General features: G+C 37.5%; 1 protein-coding gene across 1 annotated transcript in view; it reads left to right on the top strand.

Moving 5' to 3' along the window:
- Positions 1-1,816: 1,816 nt before the first annotated feature.
- Positions 1,817-19,350, top strand: part of LOC126482987 (kelch domain-containing protein 4) — a 43,213-nt gene continuing 25,679 nt past the window's right edge. Inside the window, exons 1-5 of the mRNA XM_050106580.1 lie at positions 1,817-2,061; positions 2,149-2,319; positions 8,444-8,679; positions 17,698-17,864; positions 17,974-18,123. Of these exons, the coding sequence (XP_049962537.1) occupies positions 1,948-2,061; positions 2,149-2,319; positions 8,444-8,679; positions 17,698-17,864; positions 17,974-18,123 (838 nt within the window). The 5' untranslated portion in view covers positions 1,817-1,947. The remainder of the gene's footprint in view (positions 2,062-2,148; positions 2,320-8,443; positions 8,680-17,697; positions 17,865-17,973; positions 18,124-19,350) is intronic.

Genomic DNA, 19,350 nt, shown 5'->3' with positions numbered 1-19,350 from the left:
GTCACCGAGATACTGAAGGAACTGAACTGGAAGACAGGAATAAACTAAGTCTATTAACAAAGTTTTAAGAACTGGCCTTAAATGATAACTCTAGGAATATACACACATCAAAAAAAGTTTTGCATCATCCCAATTCCCAGAATTCCTGAAGATAGACGTTGACTGTTCATATTGTATGAAAGACACAGTCCCTTTGACCTTTCAGAGATGTCACCATACCCGCCCAAAGATGTAAACAACCATGCATGAGCAGCGCCTATTAGACGAAGGGGTTCCGACAGCCGATCAGTTCCAGTCATTCCGCCAGGAAGGAGGCAAAAAGCTCATGTTGTCTGTAGTTGAAGCATGCCAAGACCGTCAATACCGCGGTCCGATAGCGTCCGCATTGTTACTTTGTGTCAGGAAGGGCTCTCAACAAGGGAAGTGTTTGGACATGGAGGAGATAGAGAGAGACAGGAACTGTTGGTAACATGTCTCGCTCAGGCCGCCCAAGGGCTACTATTGCAGTGGATGTCCGCTACCTACAGCTTATGGTTCGCAGGAACCCTGGCAGCAACGCCACCATGTCGAATGATGCTTTTCGTGCAACCACAGGAAGTCGTGGTGGACAACAGGCTGCACAATAGGCTGCATGATGCTCAACTTCACCCCCGACGCCCACGGCGTGGCCCATCTTTGCAACCTCGACACCATGCAGCGCAGTACAGATGGGCCCAATAACATGCCGAATGGACCACTCAGGGTTGGCATCACGTTCTCTTCACCGGTGAGTGTTGCATATACCTTCAACCAGACAATAGTCGGAGACGTGTTTGGAGGCCATAGACACACTGTGCAGCGAGTGCAGCAAGGTGGAGGTTCCCTGTTGTTTTGGAGTGGCGTTATGTGGGGCCGATGTACGCCGCTGGTGGTCATGGAAGCCGTCATTATGGCTGTACGTGAATGGCATCCTCCGACTGATAGTGCAACCATATCGGCGCCGTCATTATGGCTGTACGTGAATGCCATCCTCCGACTGATAGTACAACCATATCGGCAGCATACTGGCGAGGCATTCGTCTTCATGGACGACAATTCGCGCCCCCATCGTGCACATCTTGTAAATGACTTCCTTCAGGATAACGACATTGCTCGACTAGAGTGGCTAGCATGTTCCCCAGACATGAACCCTATCGCACATGCCTGGGATAGAGTGAAAAGGGCTGAGGTATTTACGCCAAATCGCCGTTGAGGAGTGGGACAATCTGGACCAACAGTGTCTTGGATAGTATGCCATGACGAATACAGGCATGCATCAATGCAAGAGGACGTGCTACTGGGTATTAGACGTACCGGTGTGTACAGCAATCCGGACCACCACCTGTGAAGGTCTCGCTGTATAGTGGTTCAACATGCAATGTGTGGTTTTCATGAGCAATAAAAAGGTCGGAAATAATGTTTATGTTGATCTCTATTCCAGTTTTCCGTATAGGTTCCTGGAACTCTCGGAACCGAGGTTATGCAAAAAAAATTTTGATGTGTGTACTACAGTCCCATACGTATCGCTCACATACGGATCGTGGCGATGAAATTACATTAATTACTGCACGCGCAGAGGAATTCAAACAATCATTTTTCCCGCGCTTCATACGTGAATGGAACGGGAAGAAATCCTATTAACCAATTCAGTGGGACGTACCCTCTGCCATGCATCTCACTGTTGTTTGCAGAGTATAGATGTAGATATATACGAAAGTCAGTCACTCAAAGAACACCGTCGCTCCGTCCGATCCGCTTGTTACACTGTATGTTTAGCTTTAGCTTTAGCAGACCAGTTGCAGACATGAAACAATCGAATAGCGACACGAGAGTGTTATGTTTGTTTATGTTTTGCTGCCCACATGGTGTGCAATCGTAGTGTTGTAGCGTAAATTGTTTGAGGAAGAGTAACAGTAACAACCGTGTGCCATGGGCAAGAAAGATAAAAATAAGAAAAAGGGGAAGGGAGCTGAGAAAACCGCTGCGAAGACAGAGAAGAAGCTGTCTCAGAAACAGAAGAAAGAACTCGCTGCAATTGGTGAAGTAATGCCGCTAAAAGCTCATTTTCAGTTATGCGCCATAAAAACGCTTCTGTTTCCTGAAATAACTTTTCATATATCTTCTTGCTAGGATGATATTGAAAAAATTGTTGCCCAAATCGAAAAAGAAGAGCAGAAGAAAATGCAAACTGTGGAACTGCGTGTCGGCCCACCAAGCAGAAGAGTGAACTTTTCTTTTGTTCCCCATCCTGAAAAGGATGAGCTTATTTTATTTGGCGGAGAATATTTTAATGGACAAAAAGTAAGATTTCAGCATGCAAACTATTCCAAGTACATGTACGAAACTAGGCATTTTGTTTCAGAGAGATGGCAGGCATCATTTGGCATTCTTATGTTGTGGATTATGGCAATGCATTATTTGGAATTCTCTATCGTTTTTACAGTATTATAAAAGCTTGTTATAAATCAATGAGCGAGGCAGTTAGAATACCCTATAAAAATTGCAGAAATGTTCCACTTTCGATGACGTAGGCCTATTCCTCTGCTGGCATTCCATAAATATTTTTATGATATCCTTCACTCTTATCCTCTCCAAGAAGTTTCCAAATAATTTCATTTAATTCAGTCTATTGTACAATATTCCTATTATCCTTTCCAATTCTTGCCTTTTCTTTAACTTTGCCCTTCGTCCATTTTAGTTTACTTTGTCTTCTTATTGCTTACAACTCTTTTGGTGTTTGTGTAAGTGCCTCAGTTAAAAAGCACCCTTTTTTTCTATGTATAACATGCATTTTTTTAATGTGCTGAACTTGTTTAATTAAACTTAATGTACAAAAATTGGAAAAAGAGAGAGAGAGAGAGTTAGAGGATGGCCTTAAGGAAATTATAGGACATACTTGGTTGTGGAAAGTTGAAAACTGTAATGTATGGAAAATTCTCGAAGAGGCCTGTATCCAGCAGTGGATGATAAATGGGATTATTGTTATTGCCTCCCAAAACTTAAATACTTTCTCATAATCTACACTTCCAGCTTCCTGACTGATGAGTCTGTTTCTTTTCATCTTTGTATCTGTGTGTTACCTCGGAGTTTCTGATCACTTGCAGTTTCCAATTGGTATAAAATCAGCTTATCCTGAACAGTTTCTGTATCGTTACTTAAAAGTTAGTCAGTTTTATGTACAGTTTTTGTCCTACTTTTGCTTTAAAATATCGCATTATCATCGTGTCGGGAGTTGCTTTCATGTACTAGTTTCTGTAACTCACCATAAAGGTTTGTGTGAGCACATTGGTGCACAGACTTGGATAATTTACATGGAGCATCTTTTGTTTATTTTTGAGACAAGTGTTGCTATTCTATCTAAGATTCCTTCACTGTTTGTAATATTGTTTTTAATTTTCTTGTTTACAGCATAGTCATCATCTTAATTTATCCCACCATCTGTACCTCTGTAATAAAACTTATGGAGTGCTTTGAGAACATAACAGAATTCTTTTTTTGAGGGAAATTTTTTTATTCATCCACATCAAAGTTATCCCTTTCAAAACAATTCGTGTTAGATGTTATACACTTACTCCAGCACTTTTTCCAACTCTCAAAACCATTTTAGAGCTTGATTTTTGGGATAGCTTTTAGCTCTCTCACTGATGCATCTTTAATCTCATCTATGCTTAAAGCAAGGTAATCCTTTGTTTTTGAGAACAGAAAAAAGTCACATTGGGCCATGTCTGATGAGTATAGAGGCTGACTCATCATTACAGTATTGTTTCTGATCAACAATTCACAAAAAAGCAACAAAGTTTGAGCAGGTGCAGTATTTTTGTGCAAAAGCCATGAATTGTTTTAAAAACCATTCAAAAGCCAAGATTGCACAAAGCATCCCCCCCCCCCCTCCCCCAACAACTGGTTTCATAAGTCTTAGCTGTCATCTTCAGGTCTTTTTGTAGGAAAACATGTTCATTTTACACTGAACCTCATTCACAAGATGTTAACTGGATAAAGCGTAGCATTTGACACCTTGTGCATGAGGTTCAGCATAAAATGAACATATTAACTACAAAAAAATGTTTAAGACCTGAAGACTACAGTTCAGACTGTTGAAAGTGGTTGTCTTGAATAAAAAAAATATTTTGTACGATCTTGGCTTTTGAATGGTTTTTAACAATTAAAACTGATCACCCATCAATACTCTCCTAATGAGTATTTATTGCAAAGTGCGGTCACAGAAGTTACTGTTCCTGCCCGATGGGCTTGACCCATTGCTGATCTCCCTCAATCCACTATTCCTGGTATTCTTTCAGCCCAGATGGAATACCAACATCCCAGAAAATATGTATGTAATAGTTTGACCTCCTACAATGCTACCAGTGGTACACTACCTTGACAGTATATGAAGAGTTTACAACCAATCTGCACCCTGACAGAGATATACTGGAAGCATTCTCCATGGAGGTCAGAGTGCTTCTAAATCTCAGAGCCAGAGTTCAGAATGATCAGCTTGCTTGCTGATTACAAACCATAATTGCCAATTGTTATTTACCATTCAGACTGTCTCTCTGTACCTGAATGCTCGTATTATCTAACAGTCCCATATTACTTGCTTCAGTCTGTTGTAGATTGATAGAAAATGTTTTATGCGTTCATATTATGACCTTTTTGAAGAAAAAAGTCTCTTGTCCATGAAATCCAGAGGGCCATAGATAATGGTTCCTATGTTGATGCCATGTACGTTGTCTTCCAGAAGGCACTTGATACAGTTGTGCCTTATTGCTTAGTTTCATTTCTGGGGTGCACTGAAGGACAAAGTGTACACAACAAATCCTCACACGATAGAGGAACCCAAGGAATCAATTAATTCAATATCTCGGAGAGAATTACATTATGTGATTAATAATTTCTTGAGTAGTTGTCATAGATGTGTGGAAAATAATGGCAGAGTGTTCCAGCATCTCCTTGCTTGACATGGGTGAATACAAAATTTATTTGCTTATATTTTAAATGTTGTCATGTCGTACTGCACCAGTAGACAGGTGACACAGCATCTGATCACTGGGCAATGGAATGTTCGATGCACGACATCTATGTGCGCCACTCAGATGGTCATCAGATAAATAGAACATCTAGTACGTGGAGATACCACAATCTCATGTAAGACAGCATGGTCAGCACCTAATAGAATGTGAAAGTGGACTCCTTTTGGCTGACTGCTTGACTTTGGCAATATTCAGATTTGTGGAGCATTCAGTTTTGACAGTCATCCATTGTTCATTGCAACCCTTTCACATCTGTATCTGCCAAAGTAATAGACTCCCTGCAGCTTTCTTAATATTGTGCACCATTGGTTGGAGACTAGCAGCTGGCAGACTAGAGAATTGCCATCCCATGCAGCTGCTTTTGGAGTGATGCAGTGACTATGAAGAATGAAATGCTGATGAATGGCCTCAAATAGTGTCCAGCATTGGATCGTGGTTCTGCACTACTAAATGACCATCATCAGCAGGTACAGCAGTGGTCTCGGGAGATATCCTATTCTTCCAATGGTCTGGAGAGGAACAGTTGTGTAACTACTGATATCATGGTGTGGGGAACAGGGAGCCATCCGATATGATTTCAGGTCATGCCTGGTAAAGATTGAGGGAACTCTCACAACACAACAGTATGTCATTGACATCCTGTGTCCTCATACATTACCCCTCATGTGACAGTACTAAGTGCCATTTTTAACAAGACATTGCTTGTCCACACACACAATGTTTTTCTAAGAACTGTGTGCATAATGTTAAGGTACTGCCACAGCCAGCAAGATTCCCAGAACTGCCCCCAGTAGAACATATGTGGGACCAACTCAGGAATCAACTCCATTCCAGTGCCAGTATCCGGGATATCTAGGACAAATTACAACTGTTGTGGGTCAGCTTGCCTCAGGAGAGGATACAATAGCTTTATAACACCCTTCCCAGCCAAAACAGTGTGTGCTTCCAAGCTAGAGGAGGTGCAACGTTGTATTGATAAGTGAGCCCATACTGCCATGTTCTATATAAATTTGACTTGATTTTACAATAACGTCATGTGTCCTTTCAACCCATGAAGTTTCATTTCATTTCCTCCTCTTCTTCTAGGTGCTTCACTTTTACAGGGTGTTTCAAAAATGACCGGTATATTTGAAACGGCAATAAAAACTAAACGAGCAGCGATAGAAATACACCGTTTGTTGCAATATGCTTGGGACAACAGTACATTTTCGGGCAGACAAACTTTCGAAATTACAGTAGTTACAATTTTCAACAACAGATGGCGCTGCGGTCTGGGAAACTCTATAGTACGATATTTTCCACATATCCACCATGCGTAGCAATAATATGGCGTAGTCTCTGAATGAAATTACCCGAAACCTTTGACAACGTGTCTGGCGGAATGGCTTCACATGCAGATGAGATGTACTGCTTCAGCTGTTCAATTGTTTCTGGATTCTGGCGGTACACCTGGTCTTTCAAGTGTCCCCACAGAAAGAAGTCACAGGGGTTCATGTCTGGCGAATAGGGAGGCCAATCCACGCCGCCTCCTGTATGTTCCGGATATCCCAAAGCAATCACACGATCATCGAAATATTCATTCAGGAAATTAAAGACGTCGGCCGTGCGATGTGGCCGGGCACCATCTTGCATAAACCACGAGGTGTTCGCAGTGTCGTCTAAGGCAGTTTGTACCGCCACAAATTCACGAAGAATGTCCAGATAGCGTGATGCAGTAATCGTTTTGGATCTGAAAAATGGGCCAATGATTCCTTTGGAAGAAATGGCGGCCCAGACCAGTACTTTTTGAGGATGCAGGGACGATGGGACTGCAACATGGGGCTTTTCGGTTCCCCATATGCGCCAGTTCTGTTTATTGACGAAGCCGTCCAGGTAAAAATAAGCTTCGTCAGTAAACCAAATGCTGCCCACATGCATATCGCCGTCATCAATCCTGTGCACTATATCGTTAGCGAATGTCTCTCGTGCAGCAATGGTAGCGGCGCTGAGGGGTTGCCGCGTTTGAATTTTGTATGGATAGAGGTGTAAACTCTGGCGCATGAGACGATACGTGGACGTTGGCGTCATTTGGACCGCAGCTGAAACACGGCGAACGAAAACCCGAGGCCGCTGTTGGATCACCTGCTGCACTAGTTGCGCGTTGCCCTCTGTGGTTGCTGTACGCGGTCGCCCTACCTTTCCAGCACGTTCATCCGTCACGTTCCCAGTCCGTTGAAATTTTTCAAACAGATCCTTTATTGTATCGCTTTTCGGTCCTTTGGTTACATTAAACCTCCGTTGAAAACTTCGTCTTGTTGCAACAACACTGTGTTCTAGGCGGTGGAATTCCAACACCAGAAAAATCCTCTGTTCTAAGGAATAAACCATGTTGTCTACAGCACACTTGCACGTTGTAAACAGCACACGCTTACAGCAGAAAGACGACGTACAGAATGGCGCACCCACAGACTGCGTTGTCTTCTATATCTTTCACATCACTTGCAGCGCCATCTGTTGTTGAAAATTGTAACTACTGTAATTTCGAAAGTTTGTCCGCCTGAAAATGTACTGTTGTCCCATGCATATTGCAACAAACGGTGTATTTCTATCGCTGCTCGTTTAGTTTTTATTGCCGTTTCAAATATACCGGTCATTTTTGAAACACCCTGTATTTGTCAGGCCATGTATATAAGGTCCAACATATGTAATATCATTCATATCCACTACCCTAAGCAGTGTCTTATATACAAGAAATTATTTGTTTTAAGCTAGCACTGGTTTTTGTGCTAACTTGCTTAGTTAATGAGCAAATCATCATACATTATTTTCTTGTAATTTATTTTTGATGTTCAACAATTACCATTAACTGGGTGCACGATTTTACACATTTCTTCTCTATCACATCACTTTGTTCAGTTAAGTGATAGATCTATAGCTTGTCTAGCACATTCCAGATTAAACATGCTACCTGATAGTTCTGTGCCTGCTAGTGTTTTCTTTCCCTTGTTAAAATATTGCATACAATAGATATTATAGGAAAATTATAAGTTACTGACAAAAGCATCACAAAATGCAGAAACAGCACGCCATTTTGTATATTATGGGCTGAAAGAGCGATTCTGCACCTAATGTATAGTGTAAATAAACTGTCAGAAACCTTAATTTGAGGAAAGCCCGTATTTTGAAACATTCTTTGTTCATTTTATATTTTCTAACTCATTCGCTCTTTGCTGCATTTCTGGTTCAGTTTTATTACTGAAGCTGACGCTATCATCTTAAGTGCATTGTCATTATGACAGTTTGTTTGATTAGATTTCAGTACATAAGGCTGTAATGTGATTGCTGTGTCTTACTTATTATATGAATATTTATCTTTATTGTAATCTTTCTGATGTCCGCAATTTTTAATTTTCCAGACGGAGATGTACAATGATCTCTTCTTTTACAACATCCCACGCAACGAGTGGGTGTTAGTTAAGTCGCCAGGAGCTCCTCCACCACGCAGTGGTCACCAGGCTGTTGCTGTAGCAGCTGGGAAAGGGCAGCTGTGGATTTTTGGTGGGGAATATGCCAGCCCTTCACAGTCTCAATTCTATCATTACAGAGACCTTTGGGTTTACCATTTAGCTACAAAAAAGTGGGAGAAGATAAGGTATACAGAGTTAATAGATATATTTCATGAAGGAAATGTAGCAATCAGTTGTGTGCAGTAAAATTCAGATTTTGTTTATTTCTGTAGTGAGGGGGAAAACTGAAAGTAAGGAATCTAATATATCTTAGAAAATGTCCACTCAAAATATGCATGCTGTAAATGAAGGTCCACATTGTTCAACAGAGGTAATTCAGTTGTTTAAAAAGCAATCAGATGTTAATGACCGGAACAGGACTACAGAAGAGCATATTTTCTTCCTCAAAAGTTGGTCCATTAAAATAGTGGGAGAGCGGTGGGGCAGGAGTCATATTAAGAAGACCCTACAAAAAACTATGGAATAGATAAGTCATTTCTGTCCTAAAATTTAGAGACCCTGACAGATGAGAGGCTAGAGGAAACTGCAAAATAAAATGCAGTTAATAAAAAATTAAAGGCGAGGAGATCACTATCACATTTTTGGTTTTTCCATGTTTCATGATACATTCACCCTTGATAAATTGGCTTTTTAGAAAGATTGTGACTCAATGACTTTTTTGTGGACCTTGGTCAAGCAGTTCCAATTTTAGCATTTAATGAATTAATACAATTCATCTGTCTTAATACAAATTTTAGAAAAATACACACACTTGTATTCAGTTAATTTTCGAAGGGAAGGTGTAAGCAATATGCAGGGTATTGCACACGCCATGGGCTCAAGACACAAAAATATTTGTAAGGTATTACAGGTATACAACCTAAACATCTATCACCTTCAAGAATTTCACATACAAGGACCATTCACAAAGGAAGACACTGTGGTAATTGTGGCAAGTGGGCAGCAGCATAGATAGGGACCCTAATTATTCAATTGAGGGTGACCTGGTAAAGATAGCTTCAGCAATGTAACATACTGGTGTTGGAAAACAGGCAACCAGAAAGCAAATTTTAATATACACATTTCATGCAAACAGCCTCTAATTGAAACTGGAGATTTTCAGAAACTGACAGAAAAATTAGGGGCTTCCTGTTTTAATCGAGCCAGTGCACAAAATTAGTTATTCTTATTGCATCATAATATCTGAGGACTTAGGGATAAGTTTAATGAGTTGCTTATTTGTGTTGAAGAATTAGATTTGTACAAACCAATTAATATAATCTCTTCTGCAAACATCATGTGACCACTGGTATAGATATGTCGACTGTTACCGCATTTAAGTTAGCCTCTTACATCTATAGAGAAAATATGGAGAAAGAGGAGTTGCCAAATTTGCCAGAAACTGTTTTAATTTTAAGAACACTGTATTAACAAATTTTGCCTAGAGCAGCACTTAGGAACTTGGGCAAAGAAACCACAATTTCATGATAAGTCTTTATAATTGTAAATAGACACACACAACCTTCAGGAAACTTTAGCCTCTTCATAAAAAAATCTGGAAGCTATGCTATCCCAACTTACAGGAAAAAAACAAGGAAGTAGTGGTTGCTGGTGATTTTAAAGGAGAGTTATTGAAAAGCTCTGTCAGTGATCAATTATTGCCATCAGTAACTATTTGAGACTGCTGTTGATAATATTTTTGTAGACAAATCTAGGGGAAAAGAGTCAAATCACATCTCATCTGACTTGTAGCATCTTATGTTAAATGTTGAAACTTGTCAGGATATAAAATCTGAGCATGGGAGGGTACTAAATTAGTAAAAAATTGAGAATTTTAGATTATTACTCAAAAACATGAACTGGATAGATGTTTACAATACTTCTGACTCAAATGGAAAATACAACCATTCATTTATAAAGTTACTTTCTAATTTGGAAATTGTTTTTCCCTAAAGTTACTCAACTCAAACAGAAGTCTAAAAATAAACCATGGATTACACAAGGAATAAAGATATGTGGAAAAAAGGAAACTATCCACTATTTAGGAACAGCTCTGATGTTAACATTGTTATACATCACAAAGAATACCTCAAAATATTGAAGCAAGTAATCCAGAAATCTAATCAGCTTTATTGTGAGAAAAAGATAATTACATCAGGCAACAGAATAAAAACTATATGGGATATACTGAAGACAGAGACAGATGGGACCAGAAAGGAACAAATGAGACATGGGTAACAAGGGTATGCAGTGTTTCAAACATCTTAAACAAGTACTTTGTTTCTGTTACTGACAAGTTGGTGTTATCAGGCTCAGAAAGCAATGCAATGGAATGTCTGAGACCAGTCTCTACAAATTACTTCAGTAATATGGAAATGACTCTCACTTTTTCCAAAGAAGTAGCACCCTTTGTGAAATCCTTAAAATCAAAGTATTCTTGTGGTTATGATAACATATCAGCAAAGTTAATCAAAGAGTGATCATGCAAGTTGCATTGTATCGAAGTTATTTGTGTAATAAATCTCTTTATTAGTGGAACATTTGCGAATGCCTAAAATATGCTGAAGGTAAGCCTCTTGACAAGAAGGGAGATAGAGAGATGCCATCAAACTATTGACCAATTTCACTTTTGCCAGCTTTTTCAAAAATATCTGAAAAGGTGTATTCAAGCATTGTCTGAAGCGTTTAGCTGCAAATAATGTTTTTTCCAAGTCACAGTTTGGGTTTCTTAAAGGTTCCAACACAGAGAAGGCTATTTACACACACAGTGAGAATGTACTGTACTTAATTCATTGCATGACAAATTAGAGGCTACTGGGATTTTTTGTAACCTGTATAAAGCTTTTGACTGTGTGAATCACAGCATTCTTTTGAGTCAATTAGAATATTATGATGTCACTGGCAGTGCTGCAATATGCTTCAGCTCTTACCTGCTGAACAGGTACAGTTGGTGCCCTTGTGAAATACCTATGGAGTAAGCAATCTGTCTTCAACTAATTGGGAATTAAGTACATGTGGTGTTCCTCAAGGTTCCATCTTGGGTCCATTGCTTTTTCTTTTGTGCATTAATGATCTCTTGTTTGTTACATTACTAGATGCTAAGTTTATTTTCTTTGCAGACGATGCAAACATTACAGTAAATAGCAAGTTACATACATATTTAGAAATGGCTGTTAATCAAATTTTCGCTGGCATTAATAAATGGTTTAAAGCTAATTCACTGTCATTAAACTTCGAAAATACCGACTATACACAGCTCAGAATTAACTACTGCTTCTCAGTATATTTATTCCTTAATGAAATTTGTTGCAAATAATAAATCTCTTTCCAACAAATAGCTCGATACATAGTATCAGTACTGGGAATAAGAACAATCTACATAACGACATAAATCCACTTACCTTTGTCCAAAAAGGCGCCAATATTCAGGAACAACATTTTCAATAAATTACCAGCAACCATTAAAAGCTTGGCTTCATATAAAGCAAAGTTTAAAGGAAAATTTCTGTTAGATTTCAGTTTTGAAAGCACTTGGTTGCAACAGTCAAGATTAGGTATTTTATGTATGATAAATTTATTAAAAGTGCCTGACTGTTTCATTCTGACAGCGTATTAATTCTGTAAATATTACCAATTCCACTTTACTGTAATGAACTCACATCTCCTGGCAAATGCTCAGGGAAGTGGATTATTATGTTCAAATGTTCTATGTTTTTTATGTTATACTTTCTTATGACATGTTCCACACCCATCAGAATCATCTCATTTTGGGGTCTATGGAATGAAAACTAAGTCAAATCTAATCAATTTTATGTATAGTGTAAGCAAATTGTGCTATGGTTTCTTCATTCAAATGCTAGCGTTGCTGCCTCCCTCACACGTTACAAACTTAGACCATAGATGACATCATTATATTGAAACCAGCATCTCGATCAGCTGACTGTTGGGGGCAACCACTTGCAGGTGACTGCTGCAACGCTGATCAATTTCGTTTTCAGTAAATGTTTCTTTATTAAAAGATGGAATCGTGTGCAGTATTTAGTTGCTTAAAAGGTATGTGAAAAGAAGTAATATTTAATTCTACAGGTAAAAATATACAATAAAAATAAAAATTGTGACCCGTTTTACAATATTAACTCTGTGAGCTTTCAGGCTGAAGGTAAAAAATGATATCATCACAAAGCATATGCGAAAGATATTCTATTTGAGAGTATGTATTTGTGTCTAAATAGTATTAATTGAATGATATGGACCATTATATATCTATCTTGTAAAAACACAGTGGTCCCCAATCTAAAACCAGATGACTGGCGAAGATCTGAGATGAAAGAACATTTATATCTAACTCACTATAAGAATTTTCTCTCTGATAACCATTTTCTGATATATGATGCTTCTTATCTCGATATCATTCCGGTATGTGCAATGGATTAAGCAAAAGTCATAAATGATAAATTCTTATTTTGTATAAAAACCAGACGTTATGGAGAGAAATGAATGTCATTTCTGGTAAAGGTGTAATAAAAGTAAAGGTGTTATAAAACATATCAAATATATTGGTGAGTAATGATCAGAAAACTAAATGCTTCCTGCCAAACTGATATCTTGTCCTGTGCTCCTGTGGAACCAATGAACTAAATGGCCTCAGTGCTACAAAACCAGAAATTTACCAAAGAATTATACAATACAGTGTTCAAACGTTTGTTATGCTTTCACCTGGCAAAATATAAAGGTGATAACCACCACAGTAATATTGGGAATTTAAGAGAAATTAGATTAACTGCACTGTAACATCTGTAATGCTAACACATAAGCTTACCATATTTTGTGTGTCCAACTCAGGATGTATTGCCATACATTAGTCTAACCCGTAACATATTTTAGAAATTAATTTAAAGCCTTAAAAGTTTACTGAAACATTAAATTTTATTTATTGAGCTGCACTTTTCATTAGACATGGTGTTTTTCAGAAATGGCTTACGTACAGTGTGGGCTGCCCAACCAATTCTTAAACCAAGTCTATCTAAATCACTTTTAACTTTTCTAAACACATTTTCATCCCCCTTTCTCTGCACACCACCATCATTACTGTTAGTGTTGTAAGCAGTACAATAAATCAACTGTTCTTCAGGTTCACATTTCTTTACGCACTGCAAAAGACGCCAAATCAAAATTTTAGTAGTGTCACCTGACACTTCATTGAAACTTAAAAGTTATCGTTTATGACCTAAAATTTTCAAACTAAAAAGTTTGACTTGAATTCCCTCATTCAGACTGAAATGACTTGCAACAACCGGAGCAAGTTTTACTTCACTTCTGTTACATAATTAATGTTTCCCAAAGAGCACAAAATATTATCAAATAAAAATTGCAAAACAACGTTAACAATAATTACCTCTGTTTCGGTTCAAACAGTTGAAAATTTTGGTTCATGTAATGTTTTAACTGGTTTAGATGTGCAGCCTGATGTTTTGAAATTTGAGTTTGTACGTAACAGTGTGGTATGAAGATGTAACCTTGTGAGCAGATCACTCCAGACCACAATTCGCAGCCTTGAGTTTAAAAAAATGTCATATGTTTGGTGTAGTAGTAGCACCAATAGCACTACTATGTTTAGCTGTTTTCACATGGTCTTCATATGCAACAGAAAATTCTCCAGTACGTAGTCTGCAATACTCATTGTTGCTGTCAATACACAATTTCAAAAATTTGTATTCCACTTGCAAGTTAAAATTAAACACACCCTTTCTTTTACCCATAGTCACATGATAAGACAAAACAAGTAGAGAGAAAATGATCAGAAAGTGTAAACAAGTTACTTCACACACAAAAACAGCACAAACACATTGTACCTAATGTGTTGCCGAATGACTAATAGTAAGTGAAAAGTTGTGGCAGAACTGGTGGCCACACTTTCCCATTGATGTCACTGGTTGCTCCAAAGTCAGCTGAGAGAGGCACGACCATAAGAGAGTGTTTAAAAATGTGAGGGTAAACATATAGGTCTAAAATTAAAATAAATCATCACCAGTCAAAAAATTCTCTGTCCCCAGTTGTTTTTGCAAGCCTGGACAGCACTAAAGAACTAGGACTGTCTGGGCCAATTCCAGGCGCATGGTAAGTGTACTAATACATCAAGTCATTCAGTGCTTGATTTTAGCTATAAATGAGAAAAGCTCTAAATGTCGGTTCCACTTGAGATAATGCTTAATGACAGAAATTCAGATTATTAACCTCTGTCATGTGACTTAGATATCGGTTTCAATCTTAGACACAACAGAGACTGAAGTGTACGCAGTTTATATGCAACTGAGGTTTAAGGTTCAAATGCAGCTTATGTCACATACGAGGAGAGACTACCTTATCTAACTTGTTGGTAATAGTTTTCTAAGACCTGTACTTCTGCTTACTTATCAGTTACTGTCAGTTTCTTCTTCTTCAATGCTATAGCCCTTGATGGGCCAAGGCCTCTACAACACTGTGCCTCCATGCGTCTTTGTTCTCTGACGTTTTCTTCCAAGTATCATTTTCTGCTCAATATAGTCGTAACAGCTGGACACAAGACTATTTTCTGCGTACAGCAGTCTCTGGTTCCAAAATTATGAATCTCTTATATGTTGTGCAAACACAGCAGTGTCAGGGATATATTGGGTGCATTTATTGGAATACACTTTTAATAAAACACGATTTGTGTAACATTGTTATGCATCCCCTGAAGCTTGTAGACATTTCATACACATAACTTAGGACATGACTGATTAAAAAAAGAATGTTCTTTCACAAAAGATTGTACTCTGTGTTTGATTTATGACTCAAACTTTTTTGTCTGTGTCATTGAGACAAATTGTAGAATTAATATTCAGTTTTTCAGTAGCTGCTTCCAGCTGGTATATAATCCTTTAATAAAAATATTGACCGCTTAATTTCAGTTTCCATTGTACTTGATCTAGAAATTCTTCATTACATCAGCATTTGAGCTACACCAAAATGTGTTATTTATAAAATATTACACTTCATAAGTAACACTAATGAGCCACTTTATGAACCATTAATTCAAAGCTGGCTTGACTCTTAATTCAGTTCATAGTGAAATCAATATAATTTATGTTACTTTATATTATTTTAATCATTTTTAATCTCTCTCCATTTTAAACACCAACCTTCGTATCTTAACATAATCACTGTGTACATTTTGGGTCATTTATTCAGGTATACCAAGCTGAATATAAAAAAACTAATTCAACTGAATGTCAGTACACTGATTATAATGTTGCTTCAAACTGACGGAGGAAGGTTAAGAATTGTAGAAGTTAATGCATCAGTGTTAAGGCCGTTAAAAACATAGAATTAGCTCACTTTGACAAGATTGGGGATGGAAATTGAATGTTACTTGTTTAAGGAACTGTTTTGATATTACCAGGGATTGCACAGAAATGGCCTCTCATATGTAAGCATGCACATTGGTAATTATAGAACTTTCTCTCCCCCCCCCCCCCCCCCCTCCTTCTCTTTCTTTTAAGATTTTGAATTTGGTTTCATTGCAAAATTGTATGATGTCTATTGTAACAAAAAAAAAAAAAAAAAAAAAAAAAAAAATTGAACCATCACTTGTCCATCACTGGTCCTCATCACCTTAGCGGACATTCTGTGTTGCTTTTTGTTGGCTGTCTTTGAAATAATTCTAACAAAACCTCATTTTTATTGTATACGAGCTTTTGCCCACAATTTCTTCCACATGGATCTCGAACATACATGAATTTTGAAAATTCCTTAAGCTTATTATCAGTGAGAAAAAGAGACATAAAAGACTGAAGGCAAAGCTGTCAAAAATATGCAAGAGTAAAGAACTGATGTGTTTGTAAGCACACATACAGACGTATGAAGTATGAATTGTTTTATGATAAAACGTTCCAAAATACAACTTTTACAGATTCTATCAATTCTGTCCTGGTTTATTTAGTTTAGCTTTATAAAACTTCTGCTGTCCCGATTTTTTTCCTTCCAGTGTTATGAAATGATCCTTAAACAAAACTGAGTTGATCCACATAAAAAAGAGAAAAGAAAATTGCCAATTTCACTCATTTTTAGGGACAACTCATGCTTGACCAAAAATCTGAATATTTGTTTTAACAAAAAAGCACCTTAAGTTTCCTAAGACAATTTCCCTTTATCTCCCGTGGGTCGCAGTTTCTCCATACTGACCCAGTTAAAGAAAATACTGTTTACATATAGATAAGTTGGCTTCTAGGTGGCATAACAAGATGAAATGTGCACCAGATTTTAAGTTAGATCTCCAACAACACAACTGTGAAAACTGCATCCAATTTTGTGGAGTAGTTTTTTCATTATACACATACAAACTTACGGACAGACAAACAAAAATTCTAAAAATAATTGTTTTGGCTTCTGTTGCTGTTATAAAGTCCCCCATATTAAGTTTTCTTAAATATCTCCTATGTACAAGCACTGACCAGTTAAAATTTTATGATATGTATAGATGTTGCTATAAAGCTTCACTATAGTTTATACTGTGGGCAGAGTCTGATAATATAAGCTTCATCACTTGTCTTGAAAACAAACAAATGGGGAAAAAACTGCTGCATGAAGTTCAGCTAAAAATGTATTGAATAACAATTTTGTGAACATTATCACTCGTTATGCACATATTTTTCCCTATATCCTGTCATTCCATAACTAGTTTCCATGTGTCAGCAAGAAATTTCATTTGAGTTACGCTTTTCCTTGAAACTATTTCTTTTTTTTATTTGCACTTACCTACAAAACAGGCCTCTACTCTACCTAATCCTCCAGTAATAAATGTTGGTTATTCCTCATTTTGACAATGACCATCTCTATCCATTTACTATTGTTGTTCAGACTCTGTATCCAAATTACCATCTTCCCATTTCACGTGACAAATTCTTATTTTCTTTCGATCCAGATTTAGATTTTCCATGGTTTTCCTATGTAATTTAGTGCCATTTCCAGAGTGGTTTCTTTGAAATCCAGGCTTCCATCTCTAATGATCTTGTCACTGTGATGGAATATTAAATGTTGATCTTCCATCACTTATACTATGAGTAGTGCTTAGGCTTGTACAATAACTATTTCAATTTTGTTTTCAAGTGTACAGATACCTCACGATAAATATTTGGTACTTTTAGTGCTCCTGGAGGACCAAGTGCTAGAAGTGGACATAGAATGGTAAATGTGAAGAAAAAACTCATGGTGTTTGGTGGTTTCAGAGACAATGTAAGAGATTACCAATATTTTAATGATCTTTATGCTTTTAATATGGAGGATTACACATGGAAAAAATTAGAACCATCAGGTAATAATGTACAGCTTCTAATAGTATAACCAATGTCACTGATGATAATATGTAAAGTACTAATCAACCGATTCAATACATTGTTTAAACTCATTATTTCTTCATACAGGTACTGCTCCTGTTCCACGATCAGGATGTCAGATGCTTGCACTCTCAGACAACAGAATATTGATCTTTGGAGGTTATCATAAAGAAAAACTCAAGAAAGATGTTGATAAAGGAGTGATCCATACGGACATGTTCTTGTTGTCCATGGACAGTAAGTAATAGCTTTATTTAGAAGAGGAAACATACTTGCATTATGTCAGCAGCGCAGCACCTACTTTAGGTTAGGAAGAACAGAAACTGAGCAGCATAATTGTAGCATACTGAATCCATTCAAACAGCTGTTTGTTACTTTATTAAAATGATAGTGTGTAGGTCAAACTGTATTTTTACTGTTAACAAAACAGTGCTTGCCTTCAGTGAATTCCTTCACTCATTGCCAAAAATCTTTATATTCCATTTTTTGGGTGGAATATTTGCCCTAAAAAAATTTTTCGCAGTCCTCTGGGTAATGTATCCACACACGTTTCTTCTTTCTCATAACTTCAGAACTGCTGTTAATTGAAAATTGCTACTTTATTGGCAAACTGGACTGCTTCTTTATGTTGTCATTATGCTTTTCATTCTGCACATGTTGAAATACTGTTTTTACACTACCATGAAATTCTGCTGTCACAATATTTACAAAAAGTCATTGCTTTATCAGAAGCATAAAATGCTTCAGTTCCAAATTCTCATGCTCTATGGTCAGCAGTCACAGCCAGTAGTGGATACAGAGAAACCTCAAGGAGGGGAAACTAAAGATATCTTGAGCTACCTTTACTTTTACTGTAATAAAAAATAGTAAAGTCACATGCAAAGTTGAAGAAAGTTTTATTTAAACTGATTATACACATATACAAGACAATGCCATCTTATGAAATAAAAAGCTTACAGTCGTGATTCTCTTCATTAAACAATGAATTCGTTGTGCCTATTCTTCCTGACAGCGGCCCTACAAGGGGGGGACGCACGCCCCCTGTATGTATCTGCCACTGGTCACAGCAGGCTTTGGCATTTTCATAATTGTGAATTACTTAAGCACATGTGTTCATCACTGAGTTTAAGATACACTGAACATAGACAGAATTTGTTCTCACACAAGATTTCACAGGAAAGGGAAAGCATCAACAGCTGCCAACTTTGAACATCTGTGAACAGCTGCATGACCAAAAGCATCTAGCAATACAAATTATGACTGACTAAATAATTGCATAGTTTTGATGTGACTGCAGAAACTGTTCCAACAACTTTTAAAAACTATATTCAAATAATTATGGCTATATTATATAATATATTTGTAAGTTAATATGTATTATGGGCTGAGTTTACTCTGTGATGGATAAGAGTTTGTCTTGCTTTTAATCAAGTAACAAATGCTGAAAGGTTTCATCTAATTGAA

Source organism: Schistocerca serialis, chromosome 1 (assembly GCF_023864345.2).
Source record: "Schistocerca serialis cubense isolate TAMUIC-IGC-003099 chromosome 1, iqSchSeri2.2, whole genome shotgun sequence".
In the NCBI taxonomy this organism is placed as follows: domain Eukaryota; kingdom Metazoa; phylum Arthropoda; class Insecta; order Orthoptera; family Acrididae; genus Schistocerca; species Schistocerca serialis.
This window is presented reverse-complemented; position numbering and strand designations above follow the sequence as displayed.